This window comes from Henckelia pumila, chromosome 1, assembly GCF_033568475.1.
Source record: "Henckelia pumila isolate YLH828 chromosome 1, ASM3356847v2, whole genome shotgun sequence".
Taxonomy (NCBI): domain Eukaryota; kingdom Viridiplantae; phylum Streptophyta; class Magnoliopsida; order Lamiales; family Gesneriaceae; genus Henckelia; species Henckelia pumila.
In genome coordinates, this window is record NC_133120.1 from 121,373,074 (window position 1) to 121,389,208 (window position 16,135).

General features: G+C 34.7%; 1 protein-coding gene across 7 annotated transcripts; it reads left to right on the forward strand.

The window, feature by feature from the left end:
- The first annotated feature begins 1,798 nt into the window (after positions 1–1,798).
- On the forward strand, positions 1,799–5,007 carry LOC140875126 (F-box/FBD/LRR-repeat protein At1g13570-like). 7 transcript variants are annotated; one of them, XM_073278682.1, is made up of 4 exons: positions 1,799–1,817; positions 3,187–4,023; positions 4,165–4,323; positions 4,417–5,004. In XM_073278682.1, exons 2-4 carry the CDS (start codon positions 3,211–3,213, stop codon positions 4,714–4,716), a joined length of 1,272 nt encoding a protein of 423 aa, XP_073134783.1. In that variant the 5' UTR covers positions 1,799–1,817; positions 3,187–3,210; the 3' UTR covers positions 4,717–5,004. The 7 variants fall into 7 exon arrangements, with proteins under 7 accessions (XP_073134783.1, XP_073134782.1, XP_073134780.1 ...); XM_073278681.1 differs by lacking the exon at positions 1,799–1,817 and adding an exon at positions 1,914–2,220; XM_073278679.1 differs by lacking the exon at positions 1,799–1,817 and adding an exon at positions 1,915–2,210.
- Positions 5,008–16,135: the final 11,128 nt, after the last annotated feature.

Genomic DNA, 16,135 nt, shown 5'->3' on the forward strand with positions numbered 1-16,135 from the left:
CGATCCGATCTCATGCATGCAGTGACATATCAACCGCGTCTTGACACCTAAGTGGACAGCTGTGTTCGAATGGTCCGAACTCACGATCGATGGATCCGATCCCACAAGTGTCCATGCACTTTTGACATCTCACAATCTGCATGACCTAACTTCTCTTCGGACGTTCCCAGAAACGGATCTAAGGCTGGGCTATCCTGGGCTGTAGCCCATCCCTTTTTATTTTTTGGTTAACCATATAAGGTGTTCATTTAGCAGTCCAATAAAGTCATTTCTCAAGGCCTCAACACCCAAAGCCCGACAAATGGATTTAAAAAACAAAAGGGGAAAAATGGATTTTATATTTAATATTAAAATCTTATATGGGACAAAGCCTATCGGCTTTCAACATGTTGACAATACAATTTTTTTTTATTTTTTCTTATTATATATGTATTGTAGTAACGTATCATTTGATTATAAATTTTTATTTTATATATAATAAATATTTGTTTTTTTATCAAGTGAGTTTATCATTATTTATTAGGATTTTAATTTTTTTAATTTTTCAGGTATTTTAAATTTTTGGATTTAAATATATCGTGATGTGCTAAAATCTTAACAAACCAAAACTATATTTTGATTTTTCACGTCTCTTTCATTATAATTTAGTATAAATAATTAAAATAATTTATTATAATTTTAATTATATTATATTATAATATATAAATATGTATATATACGAAGATGAGACAATTTTCATAGTGACAAATAAAATCCATTTGTTTTCATCTTATGTTATATATATATATATATATATATATATATATATATATATATATATATATATTTATCACCAATATTAATTAGTGAGTTTTTTTTTATAACAATGAAACATGTGAAAACGACACTTCGCAATAAAATTGTAGATGAATTTATTTGGGATTTTTTGTCACTTTATATATTCAATGAGATTTAGCTAAGGATATATATATATAAATATATATATACATGTAGATTCTATTATAGATGAGTTTTATATTTCAAAATTTCGCGGGGCATTACGTTGAACAACATGATATATTAACTTTTGTTATATATAAACACACATATATAATTTATATATTTTCATAGTAATATAAAATTTATTTAACATTAAGTTCAAGACCACCCTAAATCTAATTTTTGGATCCGTCCTTGGACGTTCCGATCTATGTTTGGTGCTTTCAAACTCACTTCAGTGTATCTGAACTCTTTGGAAAGTTTGAGCTCAAACTCTTTGGTTTCGAGCTGCTTATTCACTTGATTTGTGTAATTAATGAGCCATTAATCATGTTTAATATTTTAATTATGTAAAATGATACTCAGGTTATGTATTCCATAGTTCATTGATGTGAGATCCACGCATTTTTTGGGGGTCTCTCACCAATCAACAAATCATGGCTACAAATATATAGTGAAATTCACTCCGTGCATGTAACATATAATCCACCATATTTTATATCGGAAGTTCTCACCACTTGGATTAAGTGAAAAATCCTTAAATTGTGGTGAACGCCACCCAAATTGGGGAAAATGAAAGGAGCATGCCTGTTTTTTATTTTATTTTTTTTAAAAGTGGGCTTTTTCCATATTTGCCAAAACATGCACACATCAGACATCTTCAAAATCGATCCTCGAAAACGAGCCTATAAAAAAACGCTATGCTACAACGGTGGAAATTCATTTGGCATACTAATAGCTCTTGGATTGGTGTAGAAGTCACGCAAAACATGTGGATCCCAACCTAACGAACGATGCACAGTCCACTGGATACGCTACACTTGAATCAACCTAACAGGGTATATTATTTCCGAAATATGATGAAATGAATGCAAACATTCTAACTATATCGTAATCCAGTTATAGAATTGTAAAAAATTTAATAAAAAGTGATTTTAAAAATACATAAATAATATCGAATAAATTAAAAATTTACAAGCATTAATTAAACTAAATAAATAAGTTAAACGAAGAGTCCTTGGACTAAAACATAACATAACTAAACTTTTGCATCTTTGGATAATATATTTCGTATTTTTTGACTTATCTTTGGTGTATATATTTTTTTAAACATAACTTATATATCTTTGATGTATTGTACTTAGTTCAACTCACTCAAATATACATTCCCAGGTGGCTTTCAAGGCTGAAAATATGATCACATGTTGCCGGCGTGGCGTGAAACCAATAGGGTAGCTCACTGTTAGTTGCCAACTAGCAAGGCCATGCATATCAATATTAATTTCCATTCCAAATTTTTTAAGGAATGATGATGTAATTGTAGTTAAATTTCCTAATTAATGCTAATTATCCAGTTTCCAAAAAAATAATCTTCCACCCCTTCATCATTTATGCGTTTATTTATCATGAAATCGAGTGAAAAAACGAACTAAATGCAAAACCCCCAAGTGATCTCATGCTACCTCTTCAGACTATCATAAGAGTTCCAAAAAGCTTCCTTCGCCTGGGAAGTAATCACTCCATTTTCATCAAGCTTTCTTAGTTGAGTAAATTATATTTTCGTTATTTCATTTGCTGATGTTCTTGTGAGCCGAAAGATCCAAACTTTTTTAACTCTTCTTTTCATTTTTTTTTTTAAAATTTATCATCATTTGGAAATTTAGTGTGATTAATCGAATGTTTATTGAGATGTGGTTGTAGTAGTTTCGGATTTGTTTGCTGGGTTGGTGAGGAAGTTGATGAATCTGGAGACATTGGATTAAAAATCTTTTTTTTCTTTTTGGTTCTTTTTTCTTCTTCTGTTTTTTCATGTCTGCAAAAGGTTGGGAAGGAGGTTGAGAACTTTCGGGAAATTTGATTTTATGAATCACATCCTTGAGTTTTGATTATATTTTTATCAATCTAACTGTAAAAGCTAGGCATTATGATTTCTGTTGATTTTTTTTGATTGAAAACTGGATCATGTTCTATTTTCTTGACCACAAAGGTATATGCTTCCAGAATTTCTTGTTAAGTTATTAGGAATAATGCCAATCTTTCACAAGTTTTGTTTTGTTTCTTCATTTTTCTCTGTATGCACAACTATTGCCTGAATTTTTGTCATGGTTTTGTGTTTTCCCCACCCGGAAGTATAGAATCGTTGAATAGGAATCATTTACCGTTTAGATGATTGTCCTACTATAATTGTTTGATTATGTTGCTGAACAGGGATTATTTAGCTGAAAAGTTCAAATGGAAAATGATTTTGATCAAGATCTGATAGGCGAACTGCCTCAAAGCATCATTGAAATCATCCTTGGTAAGCTTCCGATAAGGGATGCTGTGGGAACGAGCATATTGTCAAGAAGATGGAGGTTTAGATGGGCCTCGCTGACGCATCTTGTGTTCGATGACGATTGTGTAATCTATGACAATGATAGATCGGTTGTCGAAAACAATCTTTCCAACTTCATCACCAAGTTTTTGTTTCTACATATCGGGCCAGTTCATAAGTTCGCTATATCTACATCATACTTGCAGGGGTCTCCTTATGTTGGTCAATGGCTTCTTTTAATTTCACGGAAAGATGTCAAAGAATTGGTTCTTGAATTGGGAGAAAGTGAGTGGTTCAGGGCACCATCTTGCCTTTTTTCTTGTAAGAAGCTGACTCGTTTGGAGCTCGTTCGATGTGAAATAGAAATCCCACCAAACTTCAGAGGATTTTTGTGTTTGAAATACCTCAATTTTCGGCAAGTCTTAATCCCCGCTTCCGATATTGAATATCTCATTTCGAGTTGCCCTCTTCTCGAGAGCATGACATTGTCGTACTTTGATAGCTTAGAGCTCACTGTCCATGCTCCAAAACTCAAATACTTGATTTTAGAAGGCAAACTCAAGGATATTTGTCTTGCTAACACTCCAAATTTGGTTGCTGTATCTGTTGCTATGTATATGACTGATGACATTGCTGAGCACTTCGAACATAGTTTGAGTTGTAACTTCGATAAGTTTCTTGGTGGTATTCCCAAGATTCAGAGGCTCGTTGGGCACATATACTTCACAAAGGTAAGATACTACCTGTCTGACTTACCTTCTAAAGCATTAATTTGCGAGACATTTACCATTTTGCATACACCATTATATTGTTTTATGATTTACAGTAATTTGCTTTGTGAATTCGAACTCATATGACTCTTTTGTGGTCAGTATTTGAGTATTGGCAATCGTCGAGGATGGAATACGCGTACCTATCACCAGTTAATGTTTATTGAGTTATATCAAGTTAGCTTTGATGACGAGAATGAGGTGTGTGTTGTGCTTCAACTAATTGAGAATTCCCCAAATTTGCTAGACCTGCAAATGTCTGTGAGTAACTTAGACATGCTAGATTTTATTTTCTCTTTGGTGGATCAAGTGGTTTTATTTATTTATCTATTAAATTTTTTTTTTTTCCTGTAGGGTTCAGGAAATTCATCAGCTGCAACCAGAAATGTTAATTTGGAATTTTGGGATAGCAAATTATCTTCTAAATGCATGTTTCATCGGTTGAGAACCGTGAAGATGGCTGATGTTTTTGGCGTGCCAAGCGAGCTGAATTTGATCAAGTATCTACTCGAGCATTCACCTGTCCTTGAGTCGATGACTATAACACCGAGCCAATATGTGAGTGATAGAAGATTGAGCAAGTCCATAGATATGTTGAGCTTTCGTCGGGCTTATCCAAAAGCGACGGTCATTTTTAACCTGGATCAAGCATGAGATGTGCTGCTATCTAACATGAAACCTCATTTGTCTAGGTCTTCTATGCTCATCTTTGTTGAAGTTTGATGAAAATGTTAAAACTTGAAAATGAATATTTCTATATAATCTTATTTTGAATAAGGTTTGTACAAATCTATGTTCAAATTATGCTCTTAAAATTGAGAGAGAGGGCTAATGCTGTATCTTTCTGAATTTAACATATTCCCTTTTGTCTTGACTGAAAATTTGTGGGTGGAACTGTGGATTTAAAAAAATGTGACAAAAATAATACCTGAGAGCTGAGAGGGGTAAAAGTTACAAAAATATGATGTTGCTAATTTCTATTTGGATATTTTAAATAATATACAAAAATACTTTTCAAAGTTAACGTCATATCTTTTATTTATGTTAATTATAATTTTTTTATTAGAAATTTAGAATACCTTATTTATTAATTTGTATCATATATAAGTAAAGCATGTTTTCAGGTGCAACATGCTAGTATTATGAAGTTCGAGCATTTATAAATGCTTATCGAATTTTAGTACGTATACTAAAAAAATTAATTCGGAGAAAACATTGAAAAAATTGTATCATTATCCTGCAATTGAATATCAAAATTGATTCCTTTACAAAAATAAATATATTAATATTCATACATATACATATATTACTATTTTTTTAAAAGTATATATATCTGTTACTATTAGTAAAAAAGTTAAATGATCTTTATCAATCGATTTGGCATGGTAAAGCTATGATATTCCTGTCCTACATGAGAAAAATAAAAAATTTAAAATGAGTTTATAATGGGTTATAAATTTATAATAAACTTTTACAGTAACTTGGGTTAATCATTTTCGTAAAGCGAGGACGAATATAAAGTAGTTGCTATATGAACCCATTGCATGTGTGCAGTCATTTAAGCGCGGGCCTGAGTCCGGAGCGTGACAATAACGAACTCTTTTTCAATACTCCATAAATACTTTACAACCTCCACTATTTAGATTGTATTTAACTCAAATTTTGATTTGCATTATTTGATAGTATCTCCCACAATTTGTTCACTTTTTGATTTTTTTTTTTTTAAAAATCTAAATCAAAATAATCCCTAGCTACAATCAACATTCTTATGTGTATTCATAGTATTAAAAACAACACAAATGTTTTTCATACACACTACATGCATCGAAATGGATTAATCAACAATGTATTATTATATCATATATGGTTTGCATGTTACACCATCAATTTTCTAAATCCTACTTTAAGCCTAAATATGACAAAGATATGATTTTTGTGGTACATTTGTCCAAAATGAGTTAAAAATCAAAGTTTTAACTGTTTCATAAGGATTGAAATATTCCTTTGGAGACTTGGAAGAAATTGTGTGCCATTAAAAGATAATCTACAGAGAAGAAATTTTGTGCCATTGAGGTGTGAATTTTGCAATATGGGTATTGAAAATAACTGACATATTTTATTTCATGTCCTTTTGCACAAGAGTGTTGGAGTCATTCACAATTGCATCAAATCAGTGAACAGTGTATAGAAAACACAGAATCTTTTCTTGATTTGTTTTTCTTGTTATTGGCTAAGCTGGATTAGGGGTGCAATCGAGCTGAGCCGAGCTCGAGTAGCATACTACTCGAGCTCGGAGTCATTCACAATTGCATCAAATCAGTGAACAGTGTATAGAAAACACAGAATCTTTTCTTGATTTGTTTTTCTTGTTATTGGCTAAGCTGGATTAGGGGTGCAATCAAGCTGAGCCGAGCTCGAGTAGCATACTACTCGAGCTCGAGCGAATAGTAAATTCTGTACTCGAGCTCGAGCTCGTCTACAGTTCGAGTACTCGAGCTCAAGCTTGAAAATTATATATATATAAATAAAAAATATATGAACAAATAAATAAATATAATATTATATATATTTTTTGAAATAATAATATATTAGTTATTAATAAACAAATATATAAATATATAAATCTAATAAATATATAAATATTATAAATAAATAAATATATAAAATATTTTAAAAAAATAAATATAATATTATATATATTATATTTATATATATATATATATTATATATTTTTTATATATATGTGACTTATCGAGTAGCTCGTGAGCTACTCGAGCACATAGATTTAAAGCTCGACTCGAGCTCGATTGTATGCTCGAGATACTCGAGCTCGAGTCGAGATTTGACCGAGCTACTCACGAGCTTCTCACAAGTAGCTCAGCTCGTTTGCACTCCTAAGCTGGATGAGTACAAGAGAGCCAAATTTTGTATGATTCTGCGATGTATTTGGAGGCAGAGAAATGACAAAATATGAAACAATACTAGCAAAAATTCGGCCACAAGGGTGAGGTTTGCACATGAGTATTTATGTGATTGGATGGGGGGACTAAGCAGGTCATGCACGAAGTGAATACTTATGAAACTCTAGAAAACCTATGCCATCTATGGCATAAACCAACACACTCTTTTTAAAATGCAATGTAGATGCTGCGTTTTTCTTCGAGGAAAAGAAAATTGGGGTGGGCTGTGTATTGAGGGATGAAAATGGTAATTTCCGCGATGTCGAAGTTGTGTTGTAAATGGTGTGGTGAGTGTAAAGGAAGGTGAAGCCATATGAATCCTTGAAGCACTTTCGTGGGTGCGTAGTTTGGAAATGAAGAAGGTCTACTCTGAACTTGATGCAAAGGTAGTAGTGGATGCGATAAATTCAAACAGTATTGGTGTCTCAGAGTTTAGTACTATTGTGAACAAATTCAAAGAAGTGACACGATTTTCTCAATTGATTTTGTCCGGCGACAAGCGAACGAGTGCGCTCATGCTTTAGCAAAAGACTCTCGCTCTCATGATAGTTCCACAATTTGGAGCGGGCCTCCGAATTTCATTATTTCTTATTTGGATCATTTATGTAACAATCCTGCACATTATCAATAATAGTTCATTTATTTGAGTTTAAAAAAAAACTGTTTTATAAGGGTTGAGCTTTGTAGCAACTTGAGTTAACCATTTTCTGTAAAGCAGATATAGTTATAAAGCTGTTGTTATAAAGACTCATTGCGCACTCTTGTTTTCGATAGCTTATGCTCGAACATTACGTAATGGTATAAAAAAAGTCAATACCAAAAATATTGGGAGATAAGTGCTATGTGAGGAAAACTACGTACCATGTAGATGGAGTCACCTCTTGAACATGTTGTGCAAAATGCTACATGATAAGAGACCACCTTTAATTTTTCGATGCTGGTAAATAGAAGGTCAGGTCGTGATGAAGACGACGTGTTTCGAAGAAGAGATGATTGTGATACATTTGTCCTACATGAGTTAGAAATGAAAATTTAAATACTTTATAAGAAATTTTAATAGACTCATATAGTAACTTGATTCAACTAGTTCTGTAAAACGAGAATTGATACGAAGTATTTGCTATAACGACAAATTGTTCAGTCGTGTTTGCGTGGGCCTAGAAAATTCATATCTTGTCTATAATCATGTTATTCTTTAGCTGGACATTAAAGTGTCAAACCTAAAATCAAAGACATACCCTTTTGATATGCAACACTTGATGAATTTCATTTGGTAAACTATGTATGATTTCATAGGTTCATTAATGTGAGATACACACATTTTAATCTAAAAACCACGGCAATTTAAATTGAAATTCATTCAATATAGAATAAAATCCATCACATTAAAGTTCTCACCACTTGTATGGAATGAAAAAACCTCAATTTCAGGTGAACGCCGTCCAAAATGGGGAAAATAAAGGGAACATGCTTGCTATTTATTTATTTATTTATTTATTTATTTATTGTTATTATTATTATTATTATTATTTTTGAATCAAATTATTATTATTATTATTATTATTATTATTATTATTTATCTTATTAAAGAAGAGCACCACTTAGTAATAGAATTAAAATTAATTTGGTGAAGCCCAAGATGAAATATCTAAAATACCCTTCAAAAAACCAAAAAGTAGAACAAAATCTCTATCTTTATTTTAAACTTCATTTGTCCATGATTTTCTTCATTTGTATGTCTTCATTTTATTTTAACATTTAAATTGATTTGAAATAAAAATATAATACATACAATAAATAATATTTATATTTTAATCACACACACAACGTCCATATTTGCAAACAAAAACCCAACAGGTATATCCAAATCCAACCCCCTTTGTCAAAAAATAAAAATAAAAAATCCAATCCCCGAAATTGACCCTATAAGCAAATGCTATGTACTACGTTGAAACAAGTGAAATTATTCGATAGAGTAATAGTGTAGCACCCGGTATTTTTAAATACGTAAATCCGCCTGCATAATTAGGATATTTAATTATTTAAATTTATGATTTATGGGTTAAATAATTATGTGAATTAATTGTGCATGATTTAATTTATTTTTAAGCGTTTAACCCATAATTAGTGATTTTTATGATTTTTAGTATTTTAATTATTTGATCGCGTAAACGGGACCGTGGACGGACGAGATGACAACTTTCCACCCAAATTATTTTATGAACCTTTTTAGAGCCTTAAAATATTATTTTGAGTTTTATTATCTCAAAATTTTAAGTACTTAATTTTATATAATTTTAGGAGTCCGTTTTTACCCTATTTAAGCCAAAATATGGACTTTTTAATACCTTTAAAATTCCTATTTTTACTAATTTCGAGATTTTATTTTTGTTATCAGATTTTAAAGTTTTAATTAGGAGTTTAAGTTGTACATTTAATATTTAAAACTTTTTATCCTTATTTATTTAACCTATATTTTAATTAACACTAAAATCAAACCTAATCTACCCAAAACCCTATTAGCCGATCATATTCCCCCCCCCCCCCCCATCAGCCGTCACCCTCACTTCTCAGCCTCTTCACCATCGGCCATCACCATCCAAGAGCCCTAGCCGTGGGTTTTCTAGCTCGAAGTCATCCCGTCGTCGCCCCGTCGTCCCGAAGCCCGTCGTGCACGTTTTAGCTCTATCAAATCAGTGTTAAGGCATGATTTTATTCTCTTTTCAATCCTATATCAGTGTATGTATGCGTGTGGGTGTGTAGTACCGAGACTTATCATTTTTGACAGCAAGTTTTCAAATCCTTTCTCTTATGCACTCGGTTTTGGCTTTGTGATGTTCATGCTCACGTTTTTATTATCCATGGCTTGAAGGGGGCTGCTGGCTAGGTCCTACGGGGTCCCTAGAGTGTCTAGATGGGTCGGCCTTGGCTGGGTTGGGGCTAGGAGTCACGGCCGATTGAGTTTTCAGAAGGGAAGCCATAGGCGCGCAGGTTAGGGTTTTGGTGGAAGAGGGTTCGGTGTTGGGGAAGGAGGCAGCATGGGGTTCGGGCCAGGGCATGGTTCGAATCGGCAGGACCCTGGGGAGGTCCTGCCGGCGGGGCTCCGGCCACGGTGGTCGGAGCTGGGCTGCAGCAGGCCGTGAAGGCCTGCTGCTCGTGCGGCCGAGGCAAGGGGGAAGATGGAAGAGTAGGGTTTCGGGTTTCTGGGTTGTTGGTGGATCCGGGTCGGGTCATGTGGTCCGGGTCGGGTCTAAAATAATATGGGTTAAGTTAGTTGGGTCCGGGTCCAGGTTATTTTAATTGGGCTCGGGTATTTTTATTTTTAAGTTTTTTTAAGTTAATTAGGCGTTAAATGGGCTAATTAAATTCCCAAAAATTTAATTAGTACCATTTAATTTATTTGGGCTCCATTAAATTATTTTGGGTTAATTTAATTATTTTTGGGCTTTTATTAATTTTCATTTAAATTTTTTTAAGTTGGCCAGAAATTTTTATGGGCTTGGGAGCCCATGAAAGTTATTGGGCCTGTTATTGGGCTTTTGGGCCCATTGGACCAGGGACAGTGTTATTGGGCCTATTTTAGTCTTAATGGGCTTTGGTTGATTTATTGGGCCTAGGAAAGTTGTTAATGGGCTTAAGTACACTAATGGGCCAAGTCTTAAGTTAATGGGCTTGCATGTCTAGGGCCAGCAGTTGAATCAAACCATGAGAAATTGCATGTGTCCTGAGTTTATATTTAATTATTTTATGCATGAAAAGTTATTTGAATATTTATATGATATTAGAAAATAAATTAAATATAAATGAAGGACACAAAATTTATTTAAGTATACGCATTCATGAAATCAATTTTTGTGCTATGATTGAAGTTCTATGGTTGAGCAAATAAAATATTTTAGGTGGAAATTGAAGTAGTGTGGCCATTTATGTATGGGCAGTTTCTGTCATTTATGTATGGGTGGTTCGCCACCAGCCTCGTACGATGGTTTCTTAGACTGATCAGTCGCACTATAAGTATGGGTCACACTTACGGATAGGACCATTCGATGTTAAGAAAATAAGTGCTCAACAACTCAAGTATGTATGATATTATGTATGTTACGTATAATTTAGTGATTTCTTTAAGCAACATTTATGTTATTATTTTTGAGGCATGCTCATGCATTTATAGGTTAAGTATTATGTATGAAAGTGTATTAAATTATTTTAAACCCTTGTTAGTATGCATGTTGGGCCTCTAGGCTCACTACACTGATATGGTGCAGGTGAGTATGTAGAGGAGCAGGTTACCCCTATCGGTGGTGAGGACGTATGAGCGGAGCTGCAGTGGCCCCGTGACCGTGACAGCTTCTGAGTCACCATACATGTTGTTTTATGATACATTTTAATATTTTTCGAGGATTGAGGTTTTTGAATATTTTATTAAATATTTTTAGTGCATGCACACTTTTTATTCATTTTAATTATGCAATATATTTTTAATTATAGGGTTGACTCAGATATTTATTTATTTTAAAGAATGCATTTTACTTAAGTATTTAATTGTTTATTTATTTAGCCATGTATTTATTTTATTCTGTGCATATATGTATGGGCATATATGTACATATTTTATTTAGTAGTATAAAAAAAAAAAAAAATTTCCGCATATTTATTTATTATAGAGTTAGGGTCGTTTCAGTTGGTATCGGAGCACGGTCCTTGGAGGGGTCATTACTGCTATGCGAGCTCAGAAATCCACGCTACCGGTCTGTAAGTTTTAAATGTTTATAGTATGATTTAATTTCTAGAATTTAAGTTAGCCTTAATTTTAAACACTTAGTTATGCATGGCGATTTACGTAAATAAATATGTGGTGGTGCAGAATGCCTCCCAAACCAGTGAACCGACGTGGGGGACCTCCACCTCCACCTCCACCGCCACCTCCGCAGAACCCTATGACAGCACTGGAGCAGGCCAGTGCTACGATGATGGCGGGGATTACTGCTCTGTTGAAGCAGCAGGCTGCACGTCCCAGACTGTCTCATGAGGAGGACGTGGCTGAGAGGTTCCAGAAGAAGGGGCCTAAGGAGTTTATTGGGACCACCGATCCTTTGGTGGCTGAGGGATGGATTCGCTCTCTGGAGTCCATCTTTGATTATATGGGGATCACAGACACCGACAGGGTGAACTATGCTACTTACATGATGAGAGGAGATGCAGCCCTTTGGTGGGAGGGTGCAGCTAGGGGAGTTCACTTGCCCACACTGACGTGGACGGAGTTTAGGCGTATCTTCTACGCCAAGTACTTTACTGAGGATGTGCGTAGCCGCATGATCCGTGAGTTCATGAGTCTCCGTCAGGGGGACAGGTCTGTTGTGGAGTATGTGAGCCAGTTTGAGAGGGGCTGTCACTTTGTGCCCATGATTGCTGACAGTCCGCGGGAGAAGCTGCGACAGTTTGTGGAGGGCCTGAAGGCTGAGATCAGGCATGATGTGCGTATGGCAGACGTCTTTACATACGAGTCTGCAGTGAGTAGAGCCTTGCGTTCCGAGGAGGGTCGGAGAGAGATTCAGAGGGAGCAGCAGGGGAAGAGGCAGCTTCAGGCTGCATACCAGCGTCCATCTTCGCAGCCTCCTGCGAAGAAGCAGTTTACAGGGCCATCTAAGGGCCCGAATCAGCAGAGGCCTCAGGGGAAGCCACAGCAGCAGACTAGGGGCGGGGCCCCTACTCCAGGGAGATATCCAGTATGTCCGAAGTGTCAGAAGATGCATTCCGGGCAGTGTCTTATGGGAGCAGGAGTCTGCTATCGTTGCAAGGAGCCGGGGCACCAGATTGCCAACTGCCCGCAGTGGCAGAACGTCAGTGGGCGAGTATATGTGATGCAGGCAGAGGAGGCAGACTCAGATACCTCCTTGATCACCGGTATACCTAACCCCTAGAACTTTTTCAATTCTTTGCTTTTGTTTATTGCGATCATATCTGAATGCCTGTTACTTGAGTTTAAGTATCAGCATGCTAGAATAAGAATTTTGTTTCTTTGTGATTAGAATTAAGGATTTTAGTGTTTTAACCTTGGGAGCGTAGTGGTATGAATTGTGGGGAACCTTCTGCGTGCAGGGAGAATTCTAGTTGGAGGCAACTCCACGTTTGCGTTGCTAGATTCAGGAGCCACGCATTCGTTTATCTCCCGAGATTTTATCGGACGGATAGGTGATGAAACTTAAAATTTGTAATTATTTATATGTTAAAAAGTGTGTTTTAAAATTTAAGTTTAATTAAAATTATGAAGTTGTATTATTTTAGTGTTATGTGTTTATATTTAAATGTTTTACTAAAATGTTGTATTTTACGGTTTGCGCAGGTTTGGTAAAAATAAAATTACTCAAGCTACGGAGGTCATAATGGAGTAATCTCAAAACCTGTAGAATCACAAAAGAGGCATCTGCAACTTTGTAGAAGACAAGAAATTCCAAAAACTTCATTAAGATGATCAAAATAATCAAACATCAAAATGGAGATAGATTTACTTTTACTATGACCAGCTTGGAGTAAATATATCATAAGTATTTCATAATTTATCCAAAAGGGGTGAATGAGTTGTCCAAACACATCTACACAAAATATCCTACGTGTTTTATGTTGAAAAGAAAGGCTGAATCGGTGGTCTAAGGCATCAAACATGCCAATTAAAGTTGGGTCATGGTATTGACATTCAAGGAGACAAGCACCCACCAACTTTACTATTTCACATTTAATGAGCCTTGGACACTTGCTCTCATTTGGCCTATAAATAGATGTGTTGTATAAGCTTTGTAGTGTGCAAGAGTGTAGAGAATTCTTCATTTGTAAAATAAATATTGTGTGTGTGAGAATAAAAGTTTGAGTGTGCAAGTTTCTCAAGTTCAAGTATGAAATTTCTTTTATCTTTATTCTTGAGTTTCATGTTCATGGAAAGCTAAATCTATTTATGTCAAGGTGAAAAGGTTTCATTGTTGGTCAAGTAAGATTGTTTATATTTTGTATATTCTTTTCTTTTCTATTTTTATTTTTACTAATTGATCTTTATTTGTAGGTATAATTTTGGATGATTTGTTGTTATCTATTTACATCAAATGCTTGGTACCTTGAATGTGGTTACCTTGATTTGTTGTTAAATATGATACAATAATTACTACAATAATTATATACTATAAATATATGTATCTATTTATAATAAAGTCATATATATTATTTAGACGATAGCGTGACACTGTCGGTTTTCTAAATAATATATTGTGATTTGAACTAACATTTACTTTCTCGCATCTAACTTTTACTTTATCGCAACTAACATTTACTTTTCCGCAACTAACATTTACTTTCTCGCATCTAACTTTTACTTTTCCGCAACTAACATTTACTTTATCGCATCTAACATAAAGTCATATATTTTATTTAGACGATAGCGTGGCTCTACCGGTTGTTCTAAATAAAATATTGTGATTTGATCTAACATTTACTTTTATGTCAATTTATATTTATGCATTTATATATATATTATGGGTACCATGTATTAAATATCGGTTGATATTAATATAGTGGGAACTATATTATATGATATACTTGTTTAAATATTTAATTGTTCTTTTTATGTTTATATTTATTCATCTATATATATATTATGGGTACCATGTATTAAATATCGGTTAATCTGATATTAATATAGTGGGAACTATATTATATGATATACTTGTTTAAATATTTCATTGTTCTTTTATGCTTATTTTTATTTTAGTTTCTGTTGAATCCGATATTTTGGTGATAACAAACAACAACTCATTGTATAGGAATGTGCTGCCAACCATTGTATTTCAGGAATCTACTACAACTTCTACCGGAAGCTTGTCAACCGCCTTTGCTCTCGACCGGCTGAAGTCACAAGCCTATCGACTGGCTATCAAAACCAGCAGAGGATAAATCTATCTACCGGAAGCTTGTCAACCGCCTTTGCTCTCGACCGGCTGAAGTCACAAGCCTATCGACTGGCTATCAAAACCAGCAGAGGATAAATCTATCTACCGGAAGCTTGTCAACCGCCTTTATCTCTCGACCGGTTGAAGTCACAAGCTTATCGACTGGTTATTCAAACCAGCAGAGGACAAATATCTCTACCGGTAGAATGCCAACTGCCTATCTAGATATCTCGAGACAAGTACCTGTGACAAGATGTTCTTTGCAGGATCTTTTATTAAAAGCAGAACCGGCGTTTCAGAAGATTTGTTGACTCCTGCAAATCAAGACAACAGGTTGTACCAAAATGGCAAAAACACAGAATGACTGCAGATAAAGCATTCGACCGTTTATTCCAGTTTTGGACCCTGGAAGTTGTCTGCAGTGTACGATCCTCATGCAGAATCATCAATGCATTTATGAGCATTAAATGTGCATTCAATGCAGCATCAGAACGTTCAAAATAAAGACGTTGATGATTGACCTATATAAAGGGAAGATTGCTCAAAAAGAGAAAAACAACAAGAACAACAACAAGTGATACGAAACAACGAAGAGAGACAAGCAACTCAGAAAAATTTCAATCACTTGACTAATATCAGAAGTCCTCATCTGATATACTTGAGCACACTTACAAGATCATTCATCTGCTGCTCAAATAAACCCTCGCCTACAGTTCACATATCTGATCGTCAAGGATCATCCTAGGGTTTTCAAGCCTCTCGACCGCTCTGCAGTCTGAGAAGCTCAACTCAACTATACTCAGTGTTGAAGAGACTTGAAGCTGCTCTGAAAGCTTCCACCAGTCTGATAAGAACTGAGAATCTTATCTGTGTAAATCTAGGAGTTTCGGATTAGGCATTGGATAAGTCCTAAGTCTGAAGTGGGTGTATTACAAGACGTTGTAATAACCAAAGTCTTCTAGTGAATTCCTTCCTAAGTGGAAGAAGGGGAGACGTAGAAGGATTAAGCCTTCGAACTTCCATAAAATCGTGCTTTAGCATTTACTGCCATTTATCTTACATCCTGCTCATACATTGCATTATAAACTTTGCATCACTAAAACCTCTGAACTATTTCCGCACTATTTAAGTTGTTCAAAACGTTTTAGAAGTTGAGAAAACTGATTAAGTGAACTAAAC

Bases quoted from the DNA above. Each gene is read 5' to 3' on its own strand.
- LOC140875126 (XM_073278682.1), top strand. From the start codon at position 3,211: ATGGAAAATGATTTTGATCAAGATCTGATAGGCGAACTGCCTCAAAGC. The intron at 4,024-4,164 runs GTAAGATACTAC...TTTTGTGGTCAG, and splicing joins GGCACATATACTTCACAAAG to TATTTGAGTATTGGCAATCG. The intron at 4,324-4,416 runs GTGAGTAACTTA...TTTTTCCTGTAG, and splicing joins TGCTAGACCTGCAAATGTCT to GGTTCAGGAAATTCATCAGC.